At 35.5% G+C, this 26,085-nt stretch overlaps 2 protein-coding genes across 4 annotated transcripts in view; one reads left to right on the top strand and one right to left on the bottom strand.

The window, feature by feature from the left end:
* LOC107046716 (galactosylgalactosylxylosylprotein 3-beta-glucuronosyltransferase P) overlaps positions 1–21,114 on the top strand; it is a 47,025-nt gene extending 25,911 nt beyond the window's left edge. For 2 of the 3 annotated variants that reach the window (XM_015269395.1, XM_015269396.1), the window contains exons 2-6: positions 7,669–7,741; positions 15,760–15,974; positions 17,650–17,992; positions 18,367–18,524; positions 19,642–21,114. In XM_015269395.1, coding sequence (XP_015124881.1) covers positions 15,771–15,974; positions 17,650–17,992; positions 18,367–18,524; positions 19,642–20,040 — 1,104 coding nt within the window. In that variant the 5' untranslated portion in view covers positions 7,669–7,741; positions 15,760–15,770 and the 3' untranslated portion in view covers positions 20,041–21,114. Of the gene's footprint in view, positions 1–3,227; positions 3,284–3,365; positions 3,615–7,668; positions 7,742–15,759; positions 15,975–17,649; positions 17,993–18,366; positions 18,525–19,641 lie in introns of those variants that run through there. The other variant, XM_015269398.1, reaches the window with a different exon arrangement.
* On the bottom strand, positions 20,780–25,280 carry LOC107046715 (putative Dol-P-Glc:Glc(2)Man(9)GlcNAc(2)-PP-Dol alpha-1,2-glucosyltransferase). The gene is made up of 4 exons (XM_015269394.2): positions 24,710–25,280; positions 22,856–23,192; positions 22,610–22,761; positions 20,780–22,061 (listed from the first exon to the last, which is right to left on the bottom strand). Exons 1-4 carry the CDS (start codon positions 24,899–24,901, stop codon positions 21,324–21,326), a joined length of 1,419 nt encoding a protein of 472 aa, XP_015124880.1. The 5' UTR covers positions 24,902–25,280; the 3' UTR covers positions 20,780–21,323.
* Between the last annotated feature and the right edge of the window lie 805 nt (positions 25,281–26,085).

Raw genomic sequence — 26,085 nt, 5'->3', positions numbered from 1 at the left:
TAATAAATTAGTAATTCGCTTCGGAATGGAATTTCTATATACGATGATGTATTTTAAATTGATTTCAATGATTCATTGAATGTCACGTTGCTGCAACGTTGGCAGCCGACATTGTCTCAACATTGCCCCAACGTTGGGATCGAACATTACCGTAACGTTAGCAGCCAACATTGCCTCAACGTTAAAATTGTTTACCTTTCCGTAAAAATTGGTTTAAAATGAATTTTTTCATCAACAGATGATATACTCTGGCTCATGATCGAATTCGGTCAAGATGGCATATAGGGAAGAATACTTTAAATCACAATTTAATTCATTTAAACAATTATTTTTTCAGTGGTCGAAAAACGATTGGTCACATACATTCATTCGGACATGGTTATAACTAGCATGTTCGAACGCTTGAAATCTAAATTAGTTATTCTGATATCAAAAATGGAAATTTCGAATTTGACGTAAACAATGCTTCCACTCGGAAGCAAAAATGATGAAATTTCAGATTTTATTGAAAATTCTATGAAATTTGAATTTTTTAAGCACCATTAAGGATATTCGAGTACTTTGGCTATTTTTTCCCCAGTGAAATGCTACGTTTGTAGTCGAACATCAGAGCTTTCATTTAGGCCCCATTTAACCCTAAGTTTCCGGATATTTTATTGTGATTTACAAAGTTCACTTTTGGAGGACGATTGATAAAATAATTAAAAAATTGCAATTTTTTAAAATTACGAGCATTTTCGATAGATAATTTATAAACGATCAATTTTCTCCGTGATTGAGATTAACTGGTTAATGCAATTGAATTTAATTAATGAATAAATTTTCATGATTACATTGAAAATTCATTTAATACAGTATGTAATTAGTGTGGGGTAACTTTGATTAATTTTCTCTGTCACTTGATTGATCGAAGACAATCGAATTACCCGATTGAAATTGATCGACCATTCTATTGCATTCCAATGAATACGCGCGTGGAATTCGTTATTGAATATTGATTCATGGCAAATGTCTCATTAAAATTGATGATTATCGTTTCCAATTCCCCAGGTTGTATCATCACAGCAGTCCCTCGAATTACGAACATAGAGAAATTCTACTGTAATTAACAATGCATTTTTGGTTCCAAACGAATCACAATTCTGATGGGAAAATAATTGGTGCTCAGAATGATATAATATAATGAAATAATGGAGTTTCATCGAATTGGATATAATTCATTGCTATGCACGTTCCGATTAATTAACAGAATTCTGCACACACGCACACTCACTGAGAGAAAAAAGTAATTCTTCCGAAAAATTATATGTTCCCTTGAAGAGATCTTTTGTCGTGTTGAATCACTACTTGTGACCAAAAAAGAACGGATCCACCAAAACATGATCATTTTTGTAGTAGTAATTGTTCTCGTGAGACCTATTAATAAAAATCTCAATGTGTGCACTTCACGGAACTCGAATAAATTATGGCAGTATCTATTCACACGCTCCACGGTAACTTTGACCGTGGATATACGGGACGTTTTCCCGTGGATTAAATGTAGTTTCTACCGTGGATATATGGGAGATCGTGGACCCTCAACTTTTACTTCTCAAATTAAATCTAGACAATAAACTAGACACATCGAATCAATTGATAAGTGATATGGAGATAGTAGACTAGTAAACAACTTTCTCGAATATGAATATCAGTATAGATTAACGCAAATAAAAAATGACATAAATAATTGACTAAACGCAAATAAAAGATGAAATGAATAGTTTTAGTTTTGAGGCTTTTTTTTTTTAAACTACAACAAATCGCCTAAAAACTCTATGTGATTCGGAATCGTAATTTTTTTCCTCATTTAATTGTCGTTCAAGTTTTTATAAATGAAAATATTGAAAATTCATTATTTAACACAGGGTCTTATGTGAAGAACGCTAAATTTGACACAGCTCCGGTTAAAACAAAGATTAAAATCTAATTTTTTTTCCTAAAAACGAGAAAAAAATAATAAAAAATATTGGCACCTGTTATTTATTATTAAAAATTTCCAACCAGAATCACGGGAGACTGTGAACAGGAGTAGACGTGGCAACGACGGCTCGGTCAGCTGTCACTTGGCGGGACCTCTCTCACTTCTCTCACCCGTCACATTATCCTGCAGTGTTGCCACTAATTGTTCCAGGCTAGTCAATTGAAAATCTATTTCTTCACACTTTTATTGAAAACAATTAATGACTAAATAATTCTTATGCTTATGTCCTTTATAAATTATTTTAATAATTTAGACATCAAAAAAATTATTTTTAGAATCTTTTTTTTTCAAAAGCACTCAACGAGTCCAGCCGTAGGGGTAGAGCTACTTTAAAGCATGAGAATTAAGCAATTGAAGTAAATTTACTTGTCTCAAGAAAATATGTTTCAGATCTTAGAAAAAAATTTTCTCATTGTAGTTTGAGAATCATGCTATTCATTCAAACGATGTTTCCATCATGCCCCACTGTTGAAAAACATTGGCATGCAATTTCCGGTATCTTTGAAATATAATTTTAGAGAAAGATCTAAAATTTCCTTTCATCAAATTGACTAATTCCCCTCAAGTACATCCGCTCCACTCCATCAAGTATTCTCACGTGTAACATATAACTTTTCGGCAGAACTAATTTATTCTCTCCGTGGACCCTGTGGTTTAACTTAACTGTGCCAATTTCGAATAATTGCCGATCGAAAACACTTCATTTTGGCGATTAATTCACGCTGCGCAATTACCGCCCGAGCAATCGTGTAAATGAATTCGATAATTGTCTTTGACGTAACCCAATCGTCCCCATTGATTCAGTAAAATGTCACTCACACTCGAAAGCGATTCAACCCTGAAAAATCAGTGGAGCAGATGCATATTGGAATATGAATATCATGCTGAATGTGGTAGTGAGGATTCCAATGCATTCATTTTCTAACACTCGTATTCACGTACATAATGCGTACATTGGGGTAGGAGTTTTGGGGGGAAGCATGTCAGTGGACATACATTTTGCTTCAAAGCGTACAACCCAACGGCTATTACCATTGTGCGGTGATTGTGGCTAGTGTGGCTGTAGCCACTCGTCTATAGAATGTCACCCTCCACCGTTAGTGTTAGAGATAGCCAGAGTCAGGTGGAGATAGAGCGACGAGTATAAACTGAGAAAACAGAGAGGAGAACATAAATGTTGCGACTGGTGTCGCATACATTCAACAACCACGGGACATTCTGTTTTGTGCAGAAACGACAAACGCTTTGGGAAAGGAAATAAACGTGAACAGTCGAATCCAATTACGCTTTTCAAACCGGTTAACTGTCATTTCCACCCAATATGACAATACTGCTATCGTTTCAGTGCATCGTCTTCTGCCCAGGTAGGAATTATATAGGCTGACGATGGAAACAATCCTGTGCGAGGCTAAGTTTGGCGAGGGTCAGGGACTCAGGCCTGGGACGGGCTTGATTTCATCGTTCACTCGAGCCTGAAATGACGGCGATTCAAGGGGCCATTGCCGAGGTTCAATTCAGGCCTAGTCCAGGCTTTGAGTTTGAGGCTCAGTACGCCAAGGCTTATTGGAGCCTCTGCAATGCCTCAAAAATGAAAGTTAGTTTCGATTACATTCCTTAATCTTTATATCGATTAACGTTTCTGATGCTAATGAAACACTCGGAGGCGCCAGAAATGTCGAAATAAATTTTTTTTTTCACCTGGGGCCAAAGTGTCATCTTGGATTTTTCAGGGGAAATTGGGACTTTCGCCAAAATAGAAGATTTCCGCCGAGTGAACGTTGATTCTGTATTTTCTGGCCCGCCTAATGTCACTACGCCCCTCACTGACCCCAGAAATGTAGAAATAATTTTTTTTTTTTACCCGAAGCCAAAGTGCCATGTTTGGGCTTTTTTCAAAGGATGAACAATTGTTCTTAAATTGAGAATAAGATGAGAAATTTTATTGTGCGATGAAAAAAAAATTGTTCGAAATGTAAAATGTCAAATAGCTGTGCAATCACATGTTTCACAAAGTCGTTCAGATTCAACGAAAAAATTTCCGTGCGTGATTTGCGGAAGCCCTTTCCTCCGTGTGAATTTGTAAAAAAATGAATTTAAAGTATTCAGAGAATTCTCCATCTTTATTCATGAGTATTCCCCTGACTATTCCCAATTCCTGGTGTTTGAACGAGTGAGAGCACGGCGAAATGAAAAGAATAAATCTGGATTTAATAGACCCGGTTCGTTGAACGTGACATGTGAAAATTAATGCTATCGTGATTCAAGTGTATGAGTTATACGTGCTGAAAAGTTGCCATACACTGCTCGATAAAACGTTCACGCTCTATCCTGGGTCATATCATTAAACTCGGCAATGTTACGATTGAGCGAGAAGTAGGAATTCAATTATTTATTTCTTTGAAAAAATCCCATCTCGTTCGTGACATCAGAACGTGTCGTTGAATTCAAGAAAATTACGTGCATGAATTATTTTCTGTTTTGAATATCGGGTAATCTCTGCGTCAATTACAGTCCGCGAAGGAAATGTAGAAATACTTTCCTGGCGGCTGAGATTCATTCACGAAAAATTATTAAGGATATTTAATTTATCAAGTGGACAACTCAGTTGAAAAGAACACCAAAATTGACTAAATAAATCATTCATGTTTCAAAATATTTTTTTCATCAAATTAGAAATGTTATGGCGTACTTTTCCAGTCTCAAAAATTATATAAATATATATATTATATTATATATATATATAATATAATAAATAATAATATAATATATTAAATTATATAAATTAATGAATTAATTGATGTATTATTATTTAGATTTTTATGAAATTCAAGGAATCTCCAATTTCATGAAGCGAATATTTAAAACGATGTATTGCAATACATTGTCAAACAAAAAATTGCAATTGCATATAGGGACCCGAAGGCGCTCAGCGAAGGGGGCCTGTTCCGTGACTGGGACACTCACGGTATTTGGGTGATTAAACTTCATGCTTATCATAGTTAACCACTTATCGCTCCCATATCAGAAGGTCCTATAAATGATGATGATTATCGATAGAGTTTTTCTCACGTATTCCAGTTAAAAACATTAATAATGGGAAACCTCCAAATCTATATAGTACACTGAGAGAAAAAAATTATGTGATTAGACCCGATAAACCGCGCTTCGCTCGCCTATATCATACGGTCCACAAAGTATTTCCTGATACTAACGCCACCCCGGCCTCAAGCGCCCGCAGTGTTGATGCCGTTTCAGTACCCTTTTTTCCTGTCAGATTCAATATTCCTTTTTTCAATCAATTGTTTATAATCATTGTCATTAAAAAAGGCAATACTTGATTTTACTGAATTTATGCCTTTAGAAGGTAATGGAAATTATACACGGAGAGAACTGTTCAGTAAAAATTACGGAACTCACAGTTCGCTCACGGATTACGGAATCGACTCAGAAAATTTCAGAGACGGTATTGTAATTTTTCACAGGAGATTCGGGTAAAAATTACGGAGCGCTCTGGAAAAATTGCGTGGTTTTAAGGATATCCAAGTACTTCGTTCAAATTGGCAACTTTTTTTCAAGCAAGATTTCAGTTTTGTCGAAAATCAATTTTTTTTTAATACGTGCGATTTTGGATAAACATCCTTAATTTGCAACTACTGATAGAACGGATTAATTATTGTTAACGAATGGATTTTGGTTGGAGGTTAGGGTCTATTCGGTCCCACCAAATGTTCATTCGTTAATAGTTAACGAATGTACATTTGAGGAGCCTTGTTTGACTTGACTTTCGCCATTCAAGTGAACCATTCGTTAACTATTAACGAATATTCATTTGGTCATATTCAACTCTACCATTCGTTAATAGTTAACGAATCTCGTTTGGAATAAATGAATCATTCTATCAGTGTAGCGATTTTTTAGCCCAAGCAGACATGGTTGAGAACATGTTCATTTTTCTCCCAGTAAAAGTTACTCGGATGTCTTTAATGAAAAATTATTTCGTAACTGATATCCGCGGACGCAGAGTAGCACACATACACACATGCCTAAACTCTTTGTCCTTTAACTTCATTACATGCAGAGCCATTGAGCTCGGGATAAAAATTTGAGAATTCACTTTCATGACTGAAAAAGTGGGATGAAACTTTTAACCACTTCTATGACTGACAAAAACTGGATGAGAGGTGGGAGGGGGGGGGGGAGAGGAGAATTAAATTTACAATTTCCCGAGAACAGTGGAGTGTTTAACTTTGCCCCCTCCGGTGTTCATGCAACTCGACATTGTTTCTAATTATGTTGACAGAACAGTGGAGAGGGAAAAAGAGTGCAGCACGATGGAGAATATTTTTTAAAGTCTCGTTAGAGTTGAATGAATTTACTCAGTCTACAAATAGTCGTTATCAGGCTCATTAGGGTCGTCGAGTGGTCTTATCAAATATCAGTCCCTCCGCTCATTCGATAATCGGCCATGAGCATTCGTATACCAGAGGATGTGCGTGTCCGGTGGTTGATGTGGTTTTTATGTGAGAGTTTTCTGGTCGTGTTCGGGCACTATGAAAATGTTGGCTTCGATATTTCAATTAAAATGTAATTAATTGGTTGTAGAGACTTTTGGTCATTGAGCCCATAATATCAATATTTTTAAAGTATCGTGTTATAGAAAGAAATTGGCTTTTCACGGATAGTTTAGTAGTAATTACACTGTTAACAATTTTTGACTTAAATTTTCGACACACTTTTTGAAAATTTCTATCACATTTTAGTTCCACTGAAATTTCAAGGAATTTCGTCATTGAAAATTCAGAAATTTATGGAAATATCAATGAGAATTCTCAATTTCAAGTCTATTATTCCCTGACGATTGGTAGAAATCAAGAAAAGCCGGAAATACATTCAGTCAGGCAATGAGGGTCTAAATATGTCATATATTATGCTTGATCACCGTTTTTAGCTCTTATATGACCCTCATTGCCTGACACCCACTGTTTTTACTTTTATTTCTGGCCCTAATTTTTTGACCCTAATATTCTGACCCTCTTTTTTCAACCCTAACATTCTGACCTCAGTTTTTGACTCTAATATTCCGGCCCTCGTTTATTAACGTCCACTTTTTGATCCTTATATTCTCACACTTAGTGTCTGACCCTTATATTAGACTTGAGAGCGCTTGGTACAACCCGGGCTGATACGAAATTTAATTTGACTCGTACACAACTAATCTCGGTTTGTTTTCATTTAAAAAATTGCACCATTCCTGTAAAATAGTCAAAAAATGATTCTCAAAATATTTAAAATGTATTCTCGATTCTTTCAGAAACACTTTTCTGGCTATTTTACATGAATGGTGCAATTTTTTATTAAAAAAAAACGAAATTAGCTGTGTAGGAGTAGAAAAAACCTCTGTAACTCAAAAATTGGAGGTCCTGAACTATTTTAAACATTTGAAGCGCCTACCGGGCAATCGAACAATAAACAATTAATTTTTTGCACTAATTATTCGTTTTTAGACAAATATAATCGATCTTCAATGCATTAAAAATCTCATTCCAATAGCCCGCGACTTTTAAAATTCGTAGTTGTCTCCTCTCAATCTTCAAAATTCAAGTTATGTTTATCCTACTTTAAATTCCACCATCTTATTGTGTTTTCAGGGTGACGAACACGCGGACGTACGACGAAGACGAGAGATCGAGCGGAAGAACAGCCATCGCATGTAGCAGTCGGGTACGAAAAGAAAAAAAATCTATACAACCGTAGGCAATTAAATAATGTAAAGTTCAATTACGGTCGCTGTCTGGATTAAATAATCCACGTTATCGATTTGCCCTCCATGATAATGAACGACACGCTCAAACCAAATTAAATATCTTAGTAATTCAATATTAGTAAACCATTGGGTCAACACTTTATTTTTGGGATGACCTGAGTGTCTGGGTATTCTCGAAAGAAGTGAACTCGTCGAGTTGGAACTAAAGCACAGAAGCAAATACCGATAGTAATCGTCCGAATTGGAATTCGATAAACCATTTTCCACACTTTTATTACTCTAACGCCTTTTTTCATTGTCGAAGAAGCATAAATTGCAGTCATCTATTAATACACAACCGGCCGTTTGCTACACTGTTCACACCAGTGTCCGAGTCCCACACCTATTAGCATTAATGTGAAAATAATGCTGTGTGTGTCATTTCATAAAGGACAAGGTTGTTCACACGGAGAGAAATATTCAATAAAAATTACCAGAAAAAAGACGTAAAAATTACGTTTCGAAACGTAATCTGGGAGCGAAGTAAAATTCAATAAAAAGTGTCAATCGTCAAGTAAATTCTACGATCTGTTCCGTAAAAATTACTCATCCGTCCGACACCTAGCCATGAGTCACCGTGAGGGGCAGATTTTAACAACACGTTCCGTAATTCTTCCGGAACTTTTCGTAAAAATTCTTAAACATTCAACAATTTTCATGTTCTGAGGCATAATACGTCTTGAAGTTTCTGTTAAATTTTACAACTTCCAGAAAAATTACGTGACTTTTTCGTATTTTTTCGGTTGACAGACCCGAAAATTTACTGAACGTTTCAGATTTATTCTCTTATATTCCTATAGAAATTCACTGAAAACGATTCTCGCTTGCGGATTACGCGAAATGTTCCGTAATTTTTCTTGAATATTTCTCTCCGTGCATGTACATTGCCTCGTGTGATGTCGTAATTATTTATGAAAGAGGGGATCGTAGTTGGAACTGTTCACTGTGAGGAAAATTTTTCAACGTTGTCTCAACGGTGGCAGCCAACATTGCCCCAACGTTAAAATTTTTTACCTTTCCCTGAATATTGGTTTCAAAATAAATTTTTTCAACAACCGATGATGCAATCAATCTCATGATTGAACTCGGTCAAGATGTCATTGGGAAGAATATTTTAAATCACAATTGGATTCGTTTAAACAATTTTTTCAAGTCAATCAAAATTAGTTATTCTGACTTTAAAAAATTTGAAATTTCGGATTTGATGTGTGCAATCCTTCCATTCGGAAGTAAAATGCGTCACACGATCCACAAAGTATTTTCGTATGGAGTACCATAATACCTTCAAAATTATCAGGTATTTTCCTATAAGTTCATTGCGAACAAACGAATGAGTCAAGTTTTTCAGGTTAAAAAATCGCGAGTGCGAAGCACGAGTGGACGATTGGTAGGGTTCCTAGATTGGGGATAAATTTTCTGAAAATCAGTGATATATTCCTAAAAATCACAACTTTTTTGTTCTCTATGAATAGTTAAATTTTGATTCTCAATTAGTATTTTTTAATATTAAGGCGTGAACTACTTGATATTAAGGTATGAAATCACAAGGAAATTTGTTTATTATCCTGATTCAAGAACACATTTTCAAACTTTTCTATGAACAATGTTTCATAATTAGCTTATTTATTGTCGTCTCTGTAGTGCACTCGTTGAAAAATCTTTCCGAAAAACACTCATTTACCTAGCGGGGATAATCTGTGCATTAGAATAATATTGACTCACTAAATATTGACCCGAATATACAATCGCTTGGGGTCAGTTTTATTGACATAAAATGTATTATCAACCTTCCCCTCAAGCACCAAAAGCAAATGATACCTGCTGCGAAGTTCACTGAATAATTCAATGAATAAGCAAGATATATATATAATCTCGTATACATAACATAACAGAAGAACGTATCTCCAAACAAAATCTAAATTAGGGAACTGAAGCGATCTTTATTTTTAAGGGTCCAACAGGGCAGTGATCGGAAGAATCCCGTGTACTCTCGAGGGTTAAATGGAAGAGGCAGGTACAGCACAGAGAAACAAAAGTGGATTAGCTTTAGAAACTAGTTTCTTGATTTTCGAAACTCCATTTCTTGAGCTTTATCCTTGATGGGATCAAAAAAACCAACGATTTTGGAAATTGTTTTTAAGAACAAAATTTTTCTAAAACCAATACTGAAAGTTTTCTTAATTTTAGAAAATTTTTTAGAGTTAGTAAGAGTTAGAATTTCTGGAGTTAGTAAACTTTTGACTAGAATGAAATCAAATCAGTAGCGAAGTGGTAAAACTGTTTAAGTTGACTTATCCCCCAGTTGAGTTTTTGAGGAATATTTCCGAATCTAAGGGTGATAGCGAAATATTTGTAATTACATTTGTTGTAGGACTCAATCGGCTCAACAAAAAAGGTTATAAAAAAAATTTTGCTACTCCCATACATTCCGAGATATTAATTGAAAACTGGTCAATAGTCAAAATTGACTTGTACCATTTTACCACATCGCTACTGAAATACTCTCATTATTGCAACAAATAAAAGGAACTTTAATTCTAGAGAAGTTTAATTTCTCCCAATGAAATGTATTTCAAGAAGAGATAACTAGTATTCAGTGTGAGGTCATGTTTATTTGAAAATTAACAAGCAAATAATAATTGGTTCAAATAAAATTCTCTTGATAAAACTAGTTTTTTATGTCAGTGTACGATTGAACAAACGAATACGTAATGTTGCTTGTGAAATAAGTACATATTGAAAAACGCAAATTTTCTTTCCTTCTGCCTTAGCGTTGGGTCTGTGTCCCAATTTAAGACTTGGATGCTAATAAAATTAACCCAAAATTATTACTTTAAAATCCACACGAAACACTTGTGGTTTTTCTCTCAACAAGAAGCAATAACAAGTGATCTATTTTCAAAAACAGTTGAAGAAATATTTGAATAATAGTACATTAGTATACGAGGGCGCGCAGTTCGTTTACATTTCGTGGCAGTAAATATTCATTTTCACGTGAAAATTCATTTAAATTGTAAAATTGCCGTGCCTGCCGCTAAAAAAATTAGATTTTACTTGGATTTCCGAACAAACTTAAAATTCCATTGACTTTTTCCCCTTGAATCGAATTCAACGTCTTTTCCCAAAAAATTCCGCCAAGTTTTTTCACCAGTCGAATGATTATAGGGGAGCTGATAAAACAGTTTAACTTGACTTATCTCCCAGTTGAGTGTTTGAGGAATATTTCCGAATCTTTTCCGTGTATTCCGCCCACCCGTATTTCTCAGGATTGACTGAGAATCAATTTTTTTCTTTTTTTATCATGCAAATATTGGATAACAACAAGTCATTCCAACAGAAATTTTCAATTTTCTACCGTGGAAACATCGTTAAACGAATGTAATTTGTGCCGTTTCGACACAAATTACCCTCGCGTTTAGTAAATTGTCCCGAGTCGGCGGAGAAAAATTCACCATTCTGCTCGCATTTTTTGCCCCGACATTTGGTGAAAAAGACCTAAAAATGAATTCAACTCCACGATTACGTGACTTGTTTGGTAATTCGTCTCCAACTTTTTTCTCCATATGTAAAATACAGTTTTCCAGAAAACTGATAATTACACTGATAGAATGATTCATTTATTCCAAACGAGATTCGTTAACTATTAACGAATGGTCGAGTTGAATATGACCAAATGAATATTCGTTAATAGTTAACGAATGGTTCACTCGAATGGCGAAAGTCAAGTCCAACAAGGCTCCTCAAATATACATTCGTTGACTATTAACGAATGAACATTTGGTGGGACCGAATAGACCCTAACTTCCAACCAAAATCCATTCGTTAACAATAACTAATCCGTTCTATCAGCGTACAAACCCAGTTCACGCGTGAGAATATTCCGTTAACGCTTGTGCGCGTAATTTTGTTTGTTCGGGATTTAATGATGAATTTTCGCGAAGGTTTTCCATTATTAATTCTCCATCAATCCCGTTGAGCCCCCGCAAACATTGAAATTAATTAAAACTTGAAGACGTGGAGAGACGTTATGCAGCGAAGAGAGGCTTTTTTTATTTTTGGTTCTTCCGAGGAGTTGCTCCAGGGATAACTTTGATTAGATGAATTAAATCGGGAAGTTTTGATAAACGTGCTATCGTAAATACCCCAGGAATACGAGGAAAAGTTGAGGGTTCTAAGGTGCGCCCAACACTTCCGCAATCCCGGGATATTGATTTCGACCCGGCGGAAAGGTGCTAGTATGTTTACCCCGCCCTGAATCATCAAGTACACTCTTTGATGCCAGTGTGCAAATGGAGAATCGCATAGGTTCAAGAGAAACAAATCTACGACCAGTCTAGTAGTTTTCGATTGACGATAAAAATATTGAGACGTTTTCAAAGAGACGGAGTGGAAATATTCTGAGTACAAGGAGAAAAAAGAGAAAAATCACCGAACGAGTCAAGTAATCATGGAGTGAACACAGAAAAAAAATTTAGTATGCTTCCCTAAAAATAGTCAATTAATGAGATAGATCTCATCATTAATTAGATGAGTATTCAATCATTTTCATTCTTTAATAATTAATAAATGCATATTTGAGGAGCCCTGTTTGACTTGACTTTCACCTTTCAAGTGAACCATTCGTTAACTATTAACGAATATTCATTTGGTCATATTCAACTCTACCATTCATTAATAGTTAACGAAACTCGTTTGAAATGAATGAATGAGACTCTGTGTAGCAAGAAATGCTGGAGACTATTTCTACCGACAGACGATGTATAAAAATATTGCAAATATGTTTCATATCATCCCCGACTATAAAACACGAAGAAAGATAAACCAGCTCAATGGATACTGAACATCCAGAGGTCACGATCGTGAGATTTCGAGGCAGCATTGCCGAGTAATCGGGCTGCCGGCGCAGTAAAAAAACCACAACCCAGTCCGTACACTCCTAAAACCTCGCAAATTCCAAACAGCAATAAATACCAGGAGAATTTCAATCTAAAAACAGCGCATCCACGCCGGAATTCCTGATATTTTAATGAAAACAAATATTTCAGAGTGTTTACGTGAACATTTTTTATTGTGATACACTAGCGACCGGGAAACAAAACCGAACGATGAGAAATTTCAGAAAAAAATGCTTACAATGGTGAAACAATCACACGTCACGATGTGAGACACAATTGCAGCCATAGATAAATGCGCTGACGTGAAAAAAATAGAGAGGGCGGTCTTCCTACCATGCCTGCTGCACTATTTTTTTTTTATTATCAGCAGGTTCAACAAAAAAGTGTGAGCCAATGAGAATCGAAGTCCATATCACATACAAAAGCACATGCTTTCACATAAATGCATCATTATACCCTTTTTCACGACCTCTCTTCGCAGATTTACCGGCCCCATCCCCATCATACTTTTCATTTTTAATGAGAAGTGTTCTTGTATTATTCTTAGTCACGTTGGTTTAGTGAAATACTCAGCAAGTGTTCCTCCACGACATGTTAAATATTGTCACGCCACGAGGATTTTTCTTTAGGTATAATAACAACTTCGTAGGCGGTTTGCTCGTTATCACGCGGACGTTTATACCGATAAATAACGACAGTGGGATGTCGACTGACTATGAAGGAGTAGATTATTACTCACTGGGGGGAAAAGTACTTCACTTTCATGTTTTACGATAGTTCTGGTACGATTACTAAAATAGTACTCTCGTTGTTTGGATGGTCTACCTCATTTCTGTGAATAATGAAGCAGTGCACTTAGGGGACCTATTGATTATTCAACTTTCGATAGTTTCGGGGGAGAAAAATCCAGCTCAGAGCCATTAATTCTGTGTTATTAACGATCCTTTTATCTGGGAGGCAAAAGTTGACGAAAGTCATGAAAAAACACAGTCGTTGAGTGGCGGAAGAGGATAAGTCGGCTTGAGGGTGAGTTTTTTTATGAATATCTGGAGATCTGAAAAGGATGGCGACAATTTTATGAAGATTTTCGTTGATGTCACTTCGGTATTAATGATTTTTCTGTCCGTGGAGAGAAAAATTGGAAAAAAATTATCCAGAAAATCAGGGGCGATTTTGTGGGCCGAAACCTGTTCGCGGAGCCAAATGTGATTCATTAGAAAATACTTTGTATGAAGAAAATTTTAGACTTTGTCCTTTATTGAAATTTGAAAAATAATAAATTAATTAGTAATTTAAATTTCCAAATGACTATGAATTAAATAATTGACAATATGGAATTGTCAATTGACTATTGAATAAATAATTCTAATTTCATAAACAGGATTTTCAATTAGCCGAATAATCGTCAATCTTCCGAATTCAATTATTGATTTAGAAAATAATACGAAATTTGAATATTTAATTGATAATTAATTCAATAATTGAAAAATTGTTGAGTAATATTAACCAATTGACTCATTCAAAATTTTACTTTATTTAAAATTCATGATTATGCCGATGTCTAAAACAATGACTACAATGAAATTCTCCGCATGAGGTTTTTACAATTTTTCTACAATTCCTAACAAACAGGGATTGTATTTTTATTCTCGATTTTTATTTTTGAATGTTGAGGAGCAAATATTAAGCTAGGACAATTTTGTCTCTTATAAGGGGACAAATATGCCCTCTAGTCAGAATTTTTGAGGACCACAAAAGCAATTGAAATCGTCCTGTACGATGTCTAGGGAAAAAAATTCTGCAAATTTAATTTTTCCCTCAGTATTGATTCATCACAGATATTTTTCATAAATGACCAGTGAAAAATTACTTTCAGTTTTCTTTATAGATAATATTCGGCCTTAACACACAGAAAACCCCAGACGTGAATTACGTTTTGCTAAGCGTAACTTACGGTTTACTAAACTTAATCTACGCTCAACGCCAAAATTTGAATATCGGAATTTGAGCTTCAAAAAGACGTATTTTACAGTCAAAATAAAAACGTAAATTACGCTCAAAGAAAGCGTCTTTTACGTATCACTAAGCGTATTTCAGGCTGAAGGAAATCCAAGTATCTTTTACAGTTTGGTGCAGACCTCACTATAAATTCAACCATTTTCGATCACCAAATTTGTCAATTAAAATGCGTAATAAGAATTTGAAATAAATCATGAATATTCTGCATCATTCGGGTTACATTTTGTACAGAATTATTTTCTCAACATTCTGTTTGTAAATAAATAATTGAAATTTTTTAAACTTTTTGAAACCGTTTTGTTAAACATGTAATTGATTGTTTATAAATTATTTATAGAAAATGCTTGTAATTTTCCAAAATTGTCATATTTTCATTATTTTATCAATCTTCCTTCAAAAGTGAACTTTCAAATTTTTTTTAGATTTTTTAAATGTTTTCTAACGGTTCAATATCGAGATTCAAATTCAGACCTGTAAAGTTTACATAATAGCATTATTGTAAGATGTTCGGAAACTTGGGGTGAAATGGGGCTCAAATGAAAGCTCTCATGTTCGACTAAAGAGTGGAAAAGCATTTCACACCAAAAAATAGCCAAAGTACTTGGATATCCTTAAGAATTTCTAAATTACGATCTTAATAGAAATGTATTGTACGATTTACTCATGTGGCATCATTTCCAAAAAAAAACATTGCATTTTACGCTTAAAATAGCTTTTTTTTCTTCGTCGTTAATTACGGATAAGTAAACGTAAAATACGGAAAAAATCGTAATTTACGAATACGAAATTGTAAATTACGTTTATGTAATCGTAATTCACAGGGATTTTGAGCGTAATTTACGCTTCAACTTCAAGCGTAAAGTACGCTTCAGAAAGCGTAAAAGATGACTTCTCAAAGGTAATTTACGTTTAGATTTTTCTATGTGAACTGGCACGGAAGCAATTGACGATATTGGTGACAGAATAACCTTCCCACCTAAAATTTACAACGCAAACCTGAACACTTTGTGCTTGTCTTCTAGGTACAGATACGATGAAGCCATCCATGAAGATGGGGGTAGTTGTTTTGATAGGTGTATGCGTGGTATTCTATCAGTATCACCTATCCAGCTTCGTGAGATTTGATCAATTGACGGATTTTAACAGCCCGGATCCAGCATCACCCTATGGCGCTGCCAATATTCCCGGCTCGGAGATGTACGACTACAGTGGACTCCGCAGGATTTCAGAGGAAATGGTAAATCGCTAGACAATTGTTACTCATTTCGATTAACCTATTTATAAGTCTGTGAATTGTAACCTCCCTAAATACACAACATTTTTCTAAACTTAAGGGAAAATAGTTGGAGATGTGTCATTCAAGAAACCGATGAATTTCATCGAGACTTGAAACAATAGATCCGCAGAAAAATCCGTCGCCATGTCTCCACTTACTAGTAATGAATTCTCCGTGTTACTAAACTATTGGAAAAAGTTTTTATTTGTCTTAGAAACAATTTCATTTGTGAGGGCAAATTTTTTCGACTTTGTCAGTCAACTTTTATTATAATCGCAATGAAGTTTGTTCGTTTGTTGATAATAGGAAATATGACAAAAGAAGATTTGTTACAAGTGATTTGTTTTTATGTGAACGATCCGTTTTGCCTCAATAGCTATCAAGATGCAGATGGAAAACGATTAATTTAATTATGAAATTGATTAGCTAACGATATGGTATAAAAGATGAAATCCAAATATTCATGTCACTCGTTTTTTTCATTTCTGCAAAAAACTAGACAAAATTTTCCAAATTTTCAACGACAGTGAAGAAGAGCTTGAATCTTACTAGGGTCTCCAGCCAGTTTCCTTCTTAAGGTACTTCCGCTGTCACTTACATGGGAACAGTCGACAATGTACAAAAAATGTGAAATTGTGAGAAAAAATTCATAAAATAACCAGAAATATTTCGCAAGGAGTCCGAACACAATTGACTGTTCAGTTTTTTGTAAAAAAATTATTAAAAATATCATTTGTACAGCGTCTTATGAGCCGCGCGTTTTGTGATGATTTGAGAAAATTCTTGAGTTTTCTAAAAAAAAAAATTCTCCGGGAAATAGATAAATAAATAAATTTCCTATTCTAGAAATCTTTTTCGAATTCCTAATGAATCAATTTGTATTTAAAATGCTTCCTGAAATCAATTCCAGAACAAGAAAACTAAGCTTTGCGAAAGTTCCCGCAACTCGCATTATTCATTCATATGAAGCAAATGTTTGCAACGAACTGATATGCTGCAGTATATTTCTGTAGTACTAACAAAGCATAAATTTTTTCGAATTTCTATCACGCAACTTAAGGATATCCAAGTACTTTGGCTATTATTCCTCCAGTGAAATGCTTTTTTAATTAAATTGACAAATTTGATGATTGAAAATGGTCGAATCTATAGTGTGATCTGCTGTACCGAACTGTAAAAGATCCTTGGATATCCCTAACAAAAAAATTTCTGCAAAAATATAAATGGCACTATCATTACCTCAAGAGATAATTCCCCTCTACGAATGTCTCAAACTGCTAGAAATGCTGATGATAATGTGATACCAATATTTGAACACTACCGATATGCATTCATGACACGAATTTCCCGACTATTATCGTCCGTCATTATCTCAAGGTGATAAATGTACGCACGCTGAGAATTACATTAAAAAAAATCAATGACGATTCAGTAGTTAAATACGGTATCTGCTACCATGATTGCTGTCTGCTGCGACTACTGTCGCGTGCTGATTCGTTTAAGTGTGTACAAGAAAATCGCGTCATTGTCATGACGAGACAAGTGATTTGCTTCAATAACAGCATTGAGCTAACTTGCAATGAGTAACCACTTCACAAAGACCTTCCCACTGACAACCTTCTCAAACTGTCAACAGATACGCGCTGCCGTGCGAACGGTGCAAAATTCAAATGGTCTCAGCCCCGAGTTGGCTAATCATCTGGTTCAGGAGCTATGGGCACAATTGAGTAAGCCAGATGCAACTAGACCTGAGAAACCTTGTCCTCTACCAGCCAAGAAGAAGAGTACACTGGATCCTCTTTACATCATCACACCGACTTATAGGCGGCCAGAACAAATTCCTGAGCTGACTAGAATGTCGCATACACTCATGCTAGTCGAGAATATCCATTGGCTGGTCATTGAGGACGCTAAAGTCCCTACTGAGCAAGTCACCAAGTTACTTAAGAGGACTGGGATCAAATTTGAGCATTTAATAGGTAAACTGATTTATTATTATTCTTGAAAGCTATTGGTAAGACAGTATTAAGATTAAGAAAAAGTTCCCACGGCCGTGTATCGAACAATATTTTTTGTCATTAGGCCCGAAAATCTCGCTTCGCTTTGTTAAATCGCAGTTTATCGGGCCTAGTGACGAAATATACTATTTTGTGATACCTGCGTGAAAACTGCACTTTTCGAAACGGTTTATTATGCGTGAAGCGTTCCAAACAATGGACTCGGCAGATATCACAAAAAATGGGATGTGTTACACGTGCATGCGAAAAATTGGAACTTTACTCGCTATTAACACAATATACTCCTACACACTCCTATTAAAATGTACTATAACCTTTGCTGATAATCACCACAGCTCCGATGCCGGATAAATTCAAGAGCAAGAAGGGGGCGAAACCGAGAGGCGTTTCTAATCGCAATCGTGGTCTTCAGTGGATCCGAGCTAATGCCACTTCAGGAGTATTCTACTTCGCTGATGATGACAATACTTATGATATTGATCTTTTTAATGAGGTGAGCTATCAAATTTACGCCTAAGGCTATTCTCGGATAGTTTTGAGTGGTAGTTGATCAAACTGGAGATGCACGTGAGAGAGTTTGAAGGGAGTTGACGTAATATATCACAAGTTAGTTGGTAACGGTGGGTTCAATTTCCAACGCTTTTGTTGAATAACGAACTAGTGACCCGGCAAATGTCTGGGTGATGAAGGAGACGATATTATTCAAACTGACACGCATACAAGAGAAAAATTCTAAAAGTCTCGCATGTGGATGATTCTTTGTCGGGAAGTAAATTTAAATTGCTCAATTTCCGATAGAAGACCTTCACTGAGAGAAAAAGTTCTACCGAAAAATTATGTTGCACGTGAAAATATTTGATGGAGTGGAACAGTTTTACTGCAGGAAAGTTAAGCAACTTGGTAAACAGAAATTTAAGAGCTTTCACAGAAATTAAATTACTAGAAGAATTCGAGCTGGCGGCAGGAAAAATAGTAGATTTCATCATACGGGTATTTCCTGACCAATGTGATTATAATCGGAGCCAAAGGCGAGGCTGAAGATGGGAATTTATACGTGTGCGCCCGTATGAAAAAAGGGCCCACTATCGATTCTAGTTTCCGAGATATTCACGTTTTTGCCTCGGCAGTTCTCATTTAAACAAGTTTTAAATTATTTTTGTATCATTCTCAAACAGCGTCATTTTTCATGCTAAATGCCTCGCATGTTGATGGTTCTTTGTCAGGAAGTAAATTTAAATTGCTCAATTTCCGATAGAAGACCTTCACTGAGAGAAAAGTTAGTTCTGCCGAGAAAATATATTCCACGTGAAAATATTTGATGGAGTGGAAGTTTTTCTATTGAACAGTTCAATAGAATCGGCCAAAAACTAACAGAAAGTTCAACAGAAATCCAATAGAATTGTCTAGCGAATTCGCTAGGGTTTTATATTAAATTTTTTCACACATCTTCAGTCCCAAATTCCACGGAGTTTTCAATTAGGTAATGAATGCAAAGTCCAAGAATATATTCACCTGAATTATTTCTTGCTTTCCATAAGATTCAATATGCCCCCCCCCCCCTCCCGGCGCTCATTAAAATTCCATTCACGATTTGATTTGATATATTTCAGATAAGGCAAACCGAGAAAGTCTCCATGTTTCCAGTGGGTTTGTGCACAAAATTCGGCTTGAGCACACCAATAGTGAAAGATGGAAAATTCTCGGGTTTTTACGACGGTTGGGTAGCAGGAAGACAGTTTCCTGTTGACATGGCGGGCTTTGCTGTTAGCGTCAAATTTCTCCTGCAACGGCCAAACGCTACAATGCCATATCGCGCTGGTTACGAGGAGGATGGTTTTTTAAAGAGTCTAGCGCCATTCAATGCCACTGAAGTTGAACTTTTAGCTGACAATTGCACCCGAGTACTAGCGTGGCACACGCAAACCAAGAAAAACGAGCCAAGTGCAGCATTGAACATGAAACTGTACGGTGCCACTAATTTAGTTGATCTCAAGCAGCAAATAATATGATGCAGATGTGAAATGATCATCTTTGATATTGGACTGCCGATCATATTTCAGGTGAAAATGATCATCGGGTAGATTTTTTTTTGTTCCGATTTCAACGGAATGTAATAAACAATGTGATCCAGTGCCTATGAATGAATAACTTCCTACTGTCGGGTAATTACGCGAGGCGAGGCTGAATGATAAAGAACGGAATGGTTTCTTTCAGAAATGCAAACGTTTGATTAGCCCATAAGTTGAATAAAACGAGAGCATTAATTTTTAAATTAAATTATGAAGAAAATTCCAATCGATGATAATTAATTCTTGAATTCAGAGATTTAGTTTTTTAACAAAAAAAGAAGAAAACTAAAGAAAAGAACACTGAGATAAATTTTTCAAGCGCTTCCGAGTTATTTCAATTCGTAAATTATAAAATGATATTAAAAATACTCGGTGTATTAAGGCGAAGCGTTAGGCAATGATAATTGTGAACAAATGTGTTATATTAAATATGCTATGAAGGCATTAACCAAATACATGCATTAAATGTCACTCGTAGTGATGACACAGTGAGTCCCCCCCCCCGTGCACAACGACAACCTTGTTCAAATATAGATTGAAAATTAAATTTATTACCCAATATTCGAACGAATTATATTGAGACGATTGTGAGAGGTTTTTGGATTATGACGTAATGACACTTTGAGCCCGAGACACTGGGTAACAAGCCCTGTCCACTTATTACACGTACGTGTAACTGTTTACCACATGTACATTGTCAACTTATTTATTGTAATTTTTACATTGAGATGAAAAATGTCGATGAAGATAATGCTCGTATAATTGTCAAGTTTTATTGTCAATAATTTTACCTTATTGCATCGACGAGAATGAACAGAGACAAAAAAAATCAGGAAACATGTATTATATTTGTATAATACGAAATGAAATGAAGAGAAGAGCTGTGAGGCTACTTATTTATACGGCATACTCAATAATAGTGAATAAAAATCCAGAAGTGATTACTACACTTAAGACTTCTTCTTTGTAAAATGTAAAATATTGAAATATAAGATCTCGCTTAGTTGTAATGGACAACGGATCTCATTAATTTAATATTATCTCCACATTTATTCCTAGTTACAATATCACTCTTCAGTCGTAGATAAAAAAATTGATTACATACAGAATATATACTCATCTTTGAATTCATTGTCATCTGTGAACCTATTCATTCGAAATGAACCTGTATACGTACGCAGTTTGGCATTTGCCAGTGCGAAAAACAAAGTCATGATTAAAAATTACCATGATATTCTCTGTGGACCTTCTTGGTCTGTCCAGTAGAAGCTCTTAGTCACGAAAATATAAAATTGGAGGAAGTTTATGAGAGCAGTAGTAATCAACTCCATGAACAATTGCCAAGGCTTTGGTTCAGTCATGTTGAGGCGCAATAGAACGTAAGGAATGACAAAATAACGTGGCTCGAGTAATAACTGGGGGACCAGAATGACGGAGATGCTGACGATGTAGAGGACCTTTGAGAGGTATCTCAAATCTTGCAGACAAGCCAAAAGACCGTAAATCGAAAAACCATAAATTGGCACTAGGAGATACTTCGCCAGGTAATAGCGTCCCATTATTTTGTTCCAGACGTAAAAAACGTAGTGTCTATTGTCAGCGAGTAAATAAGGATGCACGAGGGTATTATTGTGCACGATAGTCGTGAATAATGCTAATAATACACTCGTGATGATCCAATGTTTACGAACAAACTGGAGGAATGATCTCCACTGAGGTAAGACGTAGGGCCAGGCGAAGACAGAGAAGAATACGGTGAAGTAAAAGAGTTGAGGCACGTGAATTGTCGCAACGTGGGCATTACGATCACCCAGGACAATTCCTTTGTTTATGATTACGAATGCTAAGAATGTTATCAGTACTTTTATGTGGCCACGCACGTTTGAACACATCTCTCCGATGAATTTCATGAATGGAAGCTTCCCACGTCTGATGTGATGGACAACGTTATTCCAGAGTAGCTGAAAATTGGAGGTATATTGTCAGTGCAGTTTTTATTTTAGGATTTGGAATTTAGTAGGAAAGTGGTGGAACGTAATGAGTCGATCTCCCACATCTGCTTATAATCAGGATTTAACATTTTCTTTCATGAAATTTTAAAATGAAATTACGTGAATTCGATTTGGAAACATTGATACATAATCAGTATCATTCGAATTGCATTTTGCAATATATGATACTGATTACATATCAATGTTAGTTAATTTTTAATAATTCCAAGAGAAAAAGACTTTCTATGAATTTTTATTACGCCTGCTGGTGTAGAATTGGGCTTTAATGAAGGCTCTGATACAGAACTACAGAAAAAAATTGCTGCAATACTCCGATATCATCAAATATCAAATTATCTCATTAAAGAGTGATGATTTCGGAGAAAGCATTTCCTTTAGGAAAAAAGTCTTCGTCGAAAAAGCTGTATAATCAAAAAAAATGGTAATTTCGACTCATTATTTTGCACCACATTGTTACGAAATAGATCAATAAACATATTCCCAGAATATTTCATTACTTTTGCGTGCATTGGAGTCGTATGAAGCCCTCTATTCACCAGTGTCTCGATACTTCGTGGTGTTTGTGCTTCAATCAGCGTTAAAACACGCTCACCAGCTAATAAAATTACCCATACTATGTTGGTCTGCCTCACAAACACTGAACAGCCACCTGGAAAAAAAAAGTACTTTAGTCGTCATTTCTTGCCTCCGATTTAATCAGATTTCATTGTTCCGGTTGTGTTGTTTAAGACGATTAGACTCACCTACATAAGCCGAGGCGTTGTAATGCTCCCTCTGATGCAAGAGAAACGTCAGCAGTATCAAGTTTATCGATAACACATCAGTGTAGTACAAGAAAAACCAGAAGAAGAGTGGAGGGAATATTGTCACTGCGAAGGCAACTCCGAATTTTTTCAATGCGTTCTCCTCCCTCCGGGCCCATTTTTTTGTACTCAATATTTTGTACGTCAGATACAAATTTGAAAATGTCAATATCAAGTTGATGGATCGTAGGAACAGGGTTGTACATTGCTTTATTGGGGCTAAGAGGACAGTTGAGAGGACGTAGAGACCTGGTGGAGTTGTTATCTTTTTATCCCACTGGAAAATTAGTGAAAAATGTTGACTATCATGATTTGATTTTATTATTTTTTCAAGCACAATCGCAACTAACAACATTGCGGTATTCGACTTCATGCGATAAAATCACAGGGAAATTCTATTGCTGATGAGGAATGAAGAACGAAGTTTCTTGGTGTTAATGCGAAGACTGATTGGCCGTAATTTAAATTTCTGTTAATACAAGAATAATAATTGTTTTTGCAAGAAAAATCTCACTGTCGCAAGTTATTTTTTGCTGCAGATAATAGATTTTCCCCTGTGACCAACAGAAAATATATTCGCATAAGTTATTGTCTATTATTTTTCGCATAATTATTATATTCTACTATATTTTTGTCGTGAATTGGTAAACTGGGAGAAGAGTTTTCGCTTCCACAAATTTATAGGGAGCGATTTAATAAAAAAAACATTTTCAAAAAAAAAACACTTATCGTTGTTTTGCCAATTAACCAGAGATTTAGAATAAATTCTCGCATAACAAAAAGAAATTGTCAATTGCAGGGAAGAGTAGAGCCAAATGAAGACTGAACTTTTTGAAAATGTTCATGAGTTATATATTTTTTGTGAACCAGTTAATTTGACGAATTGATTGGTTAGTTATAAATATTCTCGGAAAGATCAGAAGAATTATGGCCTACGTTTAAATGCAAATATTGTCCGAGTACTCAAATATCCTTGAAATTCCCTACGTTCATTTGTATGCAATGCAGTTCACGGGTAATATCCAATCACTTTCAAGTTCTTGAAGTATCATTACTGAATAATTCAGTATTGCTTTGGTAAAACGAGATAAGTTGATTTTGATAAAAACTCAATTTGTGCCGAATATCGCAAAGAGGAAAGGAGACTCAAGTTTTATCAAAACCTTTTTTTCAGTTCTAATTGTGCCTCACAAACAAGATTCTCGTGAAAAATTTTCCATCTCTTCTGAATTCAAAAATATTCATTAAAAACTCAGCAAAAATCCGACTTTCTATACAAGAATTCCATAGGAAAGCCCAGTGCTATTCCTAATTTTCCACTTTTCCTACTGATTTCTATTGAAAATTTTAGAACTGGATATTTGATTGTAGAAAAAGTCAACTGATTCCAATTTTTCTAAAAAAAAATTCATAAAAATTCTTGGGCATGAAATTCTCAAGTTTTGTTCACCGAATTTTTTTCATTACAAATCGCGGAAAATACCCAATTGATTCTGAGTCATCAATAGATTTGACGGATTATTTTTGACTCTAAATTTGCTGAATTATCAAAATAAAACAGTATTACACTCGAATACTGCACTCTGATTGGCTGAAATCTGCGTGATAGAAAGAAACCATAGAATTCTAGAACTTCAAGAGAATCGGAATAAAATTCCAACATAATTCCATTAGAATTTCCTAGCAGATGCGACGTATTGTATTAAATTCGTTCATACATGCCTCCTTATCTCGTTTTATTCCCTCCCAATTGACGTTCTAATTACATTTCATAATCATTTATATAATAATTACCTCAAAAAATGTACCATTACAGTACTTTTGCACTTGCGGTATGTGAAATGCCTCGTCGATGTAATAATTCGGTTGCACTTGATTCAGATAAATAAATAACAACGATGATAAAGCGACGAATAACACAACTGCCGAGCGCTGAACAATCATGCCGCTCAGTCGATTAGATTTTGGATTTTCAACCGTACTCATTTTGATGAGAAACAAAAACTACTTTTGCGACTCGAGTTTTTTGTGCAGATGTTATTTCCGGCTTGTGTCGGTATCAAAACAATATCGATTGTAATTTCTCAATCGTTCCACACACAACTGACGCGTAAACATAACCAATAATGTATCACCAGTGGCTGATTAAATTCTTCCGATAAATGAAACCTCGATTTTCGTGACTTAAAAGTCGTTCGCGGGGTTACGCTTATGTCATCAATGTGACCCGAAAACTTATGCAATCTTTTGAATTCCGGGATAATGCGATAAACGCGTTATTTTGGTGGATAATAACGTTGACAACATCACAGTACCTTCGGGTTTTCACTGTTTTTTTTCGCCGGGGGGCCGGGCGGGCTCGCGGATGACGCTCAGGGGCAGAGAGAGGGCGCATCGCCGCCGTCAGCTTCGTCCATCTCTCGGGAACTTGTGGAAATATGAAGTGTTGCTCGCACATACACACACACATGCGCACATAACGACCAAATAATGAATTCCCGGGACTCGACTCTTAAGGCTGATATTCATAATTCACTTTTATTATTAATATCGAGATGGTTATTGTAGGTAATCACGGGGAATATCAGAATTTGTAACTGAAATTTTAGTATTTTAATTAGCGTAACCAATTTTTCACGGCTTCATTGTTTATTATATATAAGAATCGTCATCTCTCTTTCAAGTCACTAACTTGACTCACTTTTTACTGTTTTTTGACCATAGTCAAAAACGAGACGTTCAAGATTTATCAAATTAGGGTAAACAAGTTAATTTCTGGACGGGGGTTAGTTTAATTTCGGACGGTTTCCACTGCCATTGAATTTTTCATAAATAATAAAATCAAAATTATACTGATTACTTCATTTTTCAATGATAATATTATTCGTCTATAATCATGTGCGAAGCACAGCGTGCGATAAACTTGACTTATTGCACGACATGACATAATAGTATATTTCGTAACGAGTGCAAAAAAGTGTTTTTTGGTGAGTGGGAGGTTTATATCACGAGCCGAAGGCGAGTGATATAATCCCACGAGCTAAAAAACATTTTTTCACGAGTTACGAACAATATTTTTCATCACAATGTGGCGGAAATTGGACTTATAGCACGCGGAGCGTGCCGAAAAGTTCACTTTTCGTCACAGCGTGATGAAAATAATTTTTAAT

This window comes from Diachasma alloeum, unplaced genomic scaffold (genome assembly GCF_001412515.2).
Source record: "Diachasma alloeum isolate Michigan unplaced genomic scaffold, Dall2.0 Dall_scaffold_01766, whole genome shotgun sequence".
In the NCBI taxonomy this organism is placed as follows: domain Eukaryota; kingdom Metazoa; phylum Arthropoda; class Insecta; order Hymenoptera; family Braconidae; genus Diachasma; species Diachasma alloeum.
Note: the sequence above shows the minus strand (reverse complement) of the source record. Positions and strands in the feature narration are given on the sequence as shown.